The sequence below is a fragment of the Eretmochelys imbricata genome, chromosome 4 (genome assembly GCF_965152235.1).
Source record: "Eretmochelys imbricata isolate rEreImb1 chromosome 4, rEreImb1.hap1, whole genome shotgun sequence".
Classification (NCBI taxonomy): Eukaryota; Metazoa; Chordata; order Testudines; family Cheloniidae; genus Eretmochelys; species Eretmochelys imbricata.
In genome coordinates this window covers 127,802,649-127,810,422 of record NC_135575.1, presented here as the reverse complement: position 1 = coordinate 127,810,422, position 7,774 = coordinate 127,802,649, and the positions used below count along the sequence as shown (strand labels likewise).

Sequence of the window (7,774 nt, the reverse complement as noted above, 5' to 3'; positions counted from 1 at the left end):
AAAAAAAAAAAAAGTAGAGAAGCAGATTTTCCTTTAAAAGAAAAGGACAGATTGCAGCGTTGACTCACAAAAGTCTAAGGTAGTTTTTACACACCGCTAAAAAGCAGACGAGCTGGTGTCGTTAAGTGGCTTGCATCTTGGGTACACAACGCCGAGGAACTGTGGCGGCGGTGTTTCAGGCGATTGCCCCGTTAGTACGTGGTAAAGCAGCTCAGGGAAGGAGCTTTTGCGTGGCTTGCAAACTCGTGTACCCCGGAAAGCTGTTCATCGGGTGGTGTTTTTAATAACAGTCCTGCAACTTCTGCGCTTCAAAGAAGACGCGGCTGCAGATCGCAGCGCTTTCAGGTGAAAGAGAGAGTCTGCTGCTTTAATTCTGCGGTGCTGCTCCCTGGGACTCACCGGTCTGCGCGCGTGTCTCTCACTCTCGTGGCAGGGCATTGGCTGGGCAGCAGTGATCCCCATCGCAGCCGGGACCCCGGGGAAGGGACAGCATGCGGCCGGAGGATGTCTGAGGCTGGCTGGGGCAGTTTTCATACTACTCTGCTTTCTCCGAGCGTTGCCAGAGGAATGATTGCTGCGTGGGGTGCCTTCTTTTGCTTTTACCTGGTGGTGACTGTCAGCAGCCTCCCAGAAGCCAGGCTGCCCATCTCAGACCTAGAAGACAGGATCACTCGAAAACCAACAGGTAAGGGCAGCTGTACAGGATGCTGGGTGCTGTGAATGTTGGTACCGGTCCCATCCAGCGGTTGGGTTTGCTCTTGCAGTCTTCCAGAGGAGGGGGAATGGGGACAAATCTCCAAGGAATCCTTGTTGCTTTGCCAGCTTACTTCACCAGCAGTCATGATAAATGCACAAGATTTCCATCTCCTTGTGCAATTGCAATCCTGGTGTTCTCCCAGGCAAACTAAATGTAAACGTTAAAGCAGCAGGAGGAACAGCCCTGTTGCGTGCATCTGAGCTGCACAGCTTTGCAGGTGCATTGTTTTGGCAACACAGTTCCAAAGTAAAAAGAACAGGAGGACTTGTGGTACCCTAGAGACTAACCAATTTATTTGAGCATAAGCTTTCGTGAGCTACAGCTCACTTCATCAGAAAAGTTTTTGGTGTTTGGTTTTTCCGGCCACCTTCATCTGCATGGGCACACCAATGAGAACTGGTGTTACTATGTTAATTGATAACTGAGGCTCTTCAAGGGGTAAAAAATTAAGATATACTAAAACTGCAGTAAGTTCCACCTATACCAGCCAACAAACCCCCTGTCCTAAAAGGTGATTTTTAATTGTTCACAGGGTTTCCAGTAACATTGAATTTGACTTTCAGTTGACAGTCAGGTTTTTTTTTTGGTAGCTGCTTAAGAGCACTGTGACAGAGGTGGCCCACAGATAAAGTGAATATATGTCCATCCTCAGCAGAGTGATGGAGAGGGCTAGACTGTATAAATAATGATAATCTTTATTTATAAAGAGCCATGCCCACTAAAATTCTGGTTAGCAAGAAATATAAGCACCTTTTAAACTCACATAGAATGACTACCATGATGTTTTAAATATTGGAGTCCAAGGTCAGGATTTAAACTTCAGTTAGAAATACTGTACAAATCCACTGTTCAAACATGCCCTCATGATCTGTTCGACTTGTGAAATGTGTCCCATGCACTTTGTAGTGTTTGCTTTGTAGTTGGATTTTTGCTTACAGAGACTAGGAAAATAGTGAGCAAAAACAGTTATTAAAAGTGGTCTCGTTTAGCGAGCGGGCTTGTTTTGCTTGCTGGCTGGAGTCATGACATGTACCGCTGTTACAGATTTGGTTCATGTCAAAATTACTAATCAGAGCTTGGAAAAGCAAAGATAGTTACATGGACACCATACCTCTTATTCTGTATTAATTTAAAATGTCTCTCTATATATTTGTGTGTGTGTGTGTGTAAGTACACTTTGCAGGGATAAAACCAGAATCGTGGTTCTTTTTTTTTTTTTATTTAAGTCATGAAATAATGTGTGCTGAATTGTGAACATATTGAGAGGGAGAAAGAAAGTGTTTATGGGAATCCAGTAACTATCCTTTTCAAGTGAAACATTAACGTAATCAGTGAGCAAAGTTAACATACAGGACAAAAGCTGTTTTAAAAATATACGGAATGTTTAAAATTGGTGTCTCTCCGATATGCCTCAGCTGCTACCTGAGTCTGTTTATTTTTCAGAGGCCTTTAATGGAAGGTCCTCTCTCTCTTTTTTTAAAGGTTCCATGTACCAAACAGAAAGTTTCCATTGTTCAGGAAAGGGTTTGAAGCATGTTCGCCAAAAAAGTGACAGGGGAATAAATGTGCTTCGTGGAGGCTGGGAGGTGGGGGCTTTACTTCCATACCCCTTTTGGTTAAAGCTATAAATCACACTGGGGGTTGGTTTTGTTTTCAAGAAAGTACTAATAAAACACTAGATTCTTAGTGTAACTCATTTGGCTCATTTTTCACAGCCAAAATAATTGATTTATGGGGCAACATCTCAGCTACTTTGTCAAAGCAGCTGAATATGGTGTTTTAAGAGGAAACAAGAGCAGCCTGTGCTAGTGAGCTTTTCAGGAGTTCACTCAGTTTGGTAGTCCAGATTTTTTCCTGTTTTAGTCTTTTTGTTTTATTTTTTGGCCTGTTTGAGCCAAATTCTGTTCTCAGTAACACCAGGATAAATTGGGAGTGCCCCCATTGCCTCCATTGGAGTACCTATGGGTTTATACCCACGAACTGAGATCTCAGTTTACAGCCCATGGCACTATTTTACCATGGTAATGTTCTGTTCTTTAAAGCAACCAGACTTGCATTTTAAGTTAATAGGATGGCATTTGAAATATATCAAATGATGCACAATCAATGGCTTCCAGCGTGTTGCTAGACTGTAAGTGGTTAAAGAAAATGGTCCTACGCTGATGTGTTGAAGAGCTAAGTTACACTGTGGAATTTCCAAAGTTGGTGGTGAAAATTCTATGTTCAAGTCTATTTTTACCATATTAGCTTTTAAAAGTAATGACACGCTTCTGATCCTGCTGAAATCAATGCTGAAACAGCTATACAACTTCAGATGGGGCCGGATTAGGCCCCAGCTGAGTGCTTCTAAGGTAGAGCATATTTTAAAATATTTCTCTGTTGGTTTCAGTTGTTGAAAATAGCGGTGTTTTTGACATACATCATGTTGATGTGCAAAATGTAACCGCAACAGAGCTGATTTTGGGGAAAACAGGTACATGTACAAAGCCACTAAAATGAGACAGAAGCTTCTGACAGATCTGAAATATGGAGTGAGAATTTTTGGGTGGCTTGTAATGATGATTAATTGGCTGGTCACTCAAGGGTAAGGGACCTATTTTGAATGTACAGGGCACCCTTATTTTGGAAAAAGATTCTGCAAAAGAAACTGTATAAAGAATATAAACAGTTGGAGCCAAGTAAAAACACGTTTTACTTTTCAATCTTTAAATTGAATGGCAAAAAGCAAATTCTTTCTCCTAGTCAAATGGGTCATGGGTATTGGCTCATTACTGAAGGTTGTTGTTCACTAGCTTTCGCATTTACAGTCTAAAGCCTTATTTTCCATAAAGGGGCTTGGAAGGATTTTTCCCTAGTGATCTAATTCTCCACACGGGGCTGTGAAGGCTGTAACAGCTACTGCTTTGTGCCTATGCTCAGCTACATAAAACACACATTGAAGGGAGGCATTCTAGAGGTATGTGTATGTTTGCTAATATGAATACTAGCTATTAGTGGAGGTGGAGGGGGTGCAAGTTTTAACATCTCCACAGGGAGGTGTTCTGCTGTTGGCAGGAAGAAGGCAGATGGCGGGGTTGTTGCTGAATAGAATCCAAACTGAAAACACTAGGGGCCTCATCTAGGCTGAGTTTCTCTTCTCTCCCTTTCTCGGGCTGCTGCAGGAAGAACAATGTCAATTTTTTTTTTATGAATGAAAGTAGAGAGGCAAGGCAGAATTGAATGTGTTTGTCATTCACTGGCTATGACAGAGATGATTAGGGAGGTCAGTGAACTCCTTTGCTGCCTTGAACATGCGGTCACTCTATTCAGCAGCCACAGAATAGACATCAATATAAAAAAAGCCCTTCCAATTTGCATTAGTATTAGGATAAAGATATTACTTCGTACGATCTGTGAATGTCAAGTAATGCTAGTTGCGTTGTTAGGGAACGGATTGATAGAAATAACAACATTTCACTTTAAATACTTCTGCAGGCTGTCCTGCCTCAGTTGAGCTTATCTTTCATATCAGCCTTGTGTGTGTGAGAGAGAGAGAGAGAGAGAGATATGACACACGGACATCATATTAGAAAGGGAAATTTCTCTACATATTAGATCTCTATTCATCTGAATAGCACTTTGAGCTAGAAATCTTACATCAAGAAAGAAGTTTGCATGTGTGTGAGAGAGAAGAAAAAAGGCATCAAATCAGTCAGTGGAACTGAAGTTTAGTGCAGTGCAGTTGTTGCATTTGATCAAGTCCTTGCCAACAGTTGGTGAAAGTTCCTGTACTGCTCCAAATAGTCACTTTTCCAAGCCCCCAAAAAAGTGCCATTTTGGTTTGAACTTACCATTGATATTTGAATATTCATGGTCTCCTGCAACTTCTCCAGTTCGAAATACTGATGGCATACTTGGTTTGTTATTGTCTTCAAACAGCTAATAACAAGTTTGTTTTCCTTTCTCCTTCCCAGCTTCAAACTAGCTGAGGATACATAGTCTAGGACATAATTATCTAGGTTGATGGTCATTTTGTTTTATTGTGACTGTGTTCCAGAGTCCACCATGAAATTTAACTGCATTATTGTGAGTTTTAATGGACACGTATAATGTCTATAGTGATGGTCAGCTTTTACACAGTCTCTTAAAGGTATTTTTAAAGGAATTATAAAACTGTGTCACATACAAATTAGTGTCATTCTCTACTTTGTAATTCAGACCTAAAATTCTTTATAATGTGCTGTTTTGAAGAGTATATCTAATCATACTTCTTCAGCTTAATAGATTCATTTAGTCCTTTTCAGTAGTAACAATTTAAAAAAAATGAAAAGTATATGTTAAGAGTAGCATATTTCACTGAATCATAAATTAACAGGGTATTAGTAACAGATGATGAGAGTTTTGCACCATATCCTTTAAAGAGCAGAGAGTGAGTTGGCAAATCTGTTGAGTGCAGAGTGTTAACAGACTTGATGCTGGACTTGTACACGTCAGCGTTTCTGTGTCTGTCTAGATTTAGCAGGAGCCTGGATTAAGCCTGTGGTTGGTTCGTTTGATTTTTTTTTTATTTTGTTTTTGGTTTTTTGAAGCCTTCATTAACAAATAGTAAATGAGGATGCTAACAAGCTGGGATAAGTGTAAATCTAAAAATTGTGAAGAGAAGTGTCAATCTGCAAATTAGCTGATGCAATTAAAATGAGCCTGCTTGACCGTTAGGATAACTTCCATGGGTCCATCTCTCAAAATTTCACCCCGATTCAGGAAAGCATCCATATTCAGGAAGGGTGCTTAAGCATGCACTTAAAGTTAAGCATGTGCTTAAGTACCGTTGAAGTCGGTGGCACTTAACCTTGTGTTTAAGTAATTTCCTGAAGAGGAAATTTCCAAATCTGCACTCTTTCTCTTTGGGGTCCAGTCCTGCAGTCCATTCTAGGATGAAACTTCCATTTAAATGAATGGGAGTTTAGTCTCAGTACACACTGTAACACTAAACTCTTCTTTCTCTATCCAATGAATGAGTAGAACTTTGGCGTAAAATGTGGTATTAGAAAATACTACATTCTTTTTCCCCTTCACAGAACTTCAATGCATGTATCTGCTACTTCAGATACAGAACCTAAAAATAAATGAAAGTGCCCCAGTTCTCTGTTTCTAACAGTTACGAAGATTTCACTATTATGAACTCCTTTAAAAGTTTACTGAACCACTCGTAAAGGTACATACTGCTAACCAGGAAACAGTTTAGAATTGAAGACATTAACTGAACAATATTTTGGGATAAGGTAAAGGCAGGACCCGCTAAAATACCTTTCTGTGACAATCATTTTAATTTACAATATTGAATGTTGTATAGATCTTATCAAACCCCCCAAAGACTTCTTGAAATGGGGAACAAAGCTATCTATCCTTGATTTTGTAGCTTAGGTGTTGATACCTTTATATACATGATGAGAGTGCCCTAGGGATACAAACATGCTTTTGCTCTGAGGTGTTACTGGCATAAGCCAGGGTGGAGCTGGCAGTCATGTACCAAATTCAGAATTTTTGACAAATTTAGTTGGAATATCAAATCCAAAATCCAGGATAGATTTTTCCCAAAATTTTTTGAGCAGGTAGAGTTAAGTGTGATTCCACTGATTTTACTCAAATTATACCAAAGTGAAAACAGTTTGAGATGGGAATCAGACTCTGGATATCTTGAGGAGGCAGGCAAGTACCCAGGCAAAGCGACCTGATTGTGGGTATAAATCTTTCAAAGATTTATGCAGGTGCTTTAATTTTTGCATGTGACTAGTGCCCACTGCAGTCAAGTTTTTGTAGGATCAGGGTCCAGCATGCTTATTGTTTTACACAGTATAATTACATTGATCCTCTGCTGATTCGGTAACCAGTACTATAAAGTGTAGAATATTCTAATCATGGAAAAAATTACTACCATAAAATGGGATAAAAATTACCAATGTCTGGCAACGTGACTACTTTCTCTCAGCTAGGCTGAATCTGATAGCCAGGCAGCTTATTTAAACTGTATTGATCTGTAGTATTCCCTGTTTCCTGACTCCATTAAGTACCCATAACAGTTTTTCCACTGGCAAGTGCTTGTAACTGATCCTTTGTCAGTGTTGTGTGAATGTGTTTGTATAGCTTTCCACACTGTTCTGTTGTCTTCTCTCTCTCTCTCTCTCAAATCCAAAACAAAACAACAACCCACAAATAAATCTAGACCCTTAAAGCTGCTCGGTAGCTGTGTCAGATGGCACTTTCTCAGCTTCCCCTTTTACATTTCTTTTTAATACTGTTTAGTTTATAAACCTTAGTCTCCTCCATGCACCAGGCTGAATGCCAAAGAGGAAGGCAACTTCATAAAAATTCGACATACTCCATTTCTGCAGCTTATTAGACTGCAATTCACCAAATCCATTCACAGTGTGTGTGTAAATGGGCGCCCAAGCCCAAGTGTGAATATCCAGCACCCCAACTGAAAACTCTTAAGATAGAATCATTATACAAGTTTCAGAGTAGCAGCCGTGTTAGTCTGTATTCGCAAAAAGAAAAGGAGTACATGTGGCACCTTAGAGACTAACCAATTTATTTGAGCATAAGCTTTCGGGTTGCATCCGATGAAGTGAGCTGTAGCTCACGAAAGCTTATGCTCAAATAAATTGGTTAGTCTCTACGGTGCCACAAGCACTCCTTTTCTTTTTACATTATACAAGGGATATCTATGCTGCAGACATGTAAAGTATCTTAGAGACTGCAAGCCTCTACACTGCAAAAAGAGCCTTAGATAATCTTTTGCACTTTGAATGTGCACTTTTCCTCATGCATATCTGAGCTCTGTTCCTCGTGCAAGCTGTACCTTGAGTGCTATGTATGCTTATCACTTTAATTTTCACTCCTGTCTGTTGGTTGTACATCTGGAGCCCTTATAAAAACCCGGTGTATAATTTTGTCTGAGTTATAACTATCTTCACTGTTCCCCTCTTTCTGATGCACTTTCAGCTTATAGTTAGCAAATGCTGTGGACACTGTTTGAAG

At 40.0% G+C, this 7,774-nt stretch overlaps 1 protein-coding gene across 1 annotated transcript in view; it reads left to right on the top strand.

Moving 5' to 3' along the window:
• The first annotated feature begins 504 nt into the window (after positions 1-504).
• FGFR3 (fibroblast growth factor receptor 3) overlaps positions 505-7,774 on the top strand; it is a 73,516-nt gene continuing 66,246 nt past the window's right edge. Inside the window, exon 1 of the mRNA XM_077814674.1 lies at positions 505-685. Within this exon, the coding sequence (XP_077670800.1) occupies positions 505-685 (181 nt within the window). The remainder of the gene's footprint in view (positions 686-7,774) is intronic.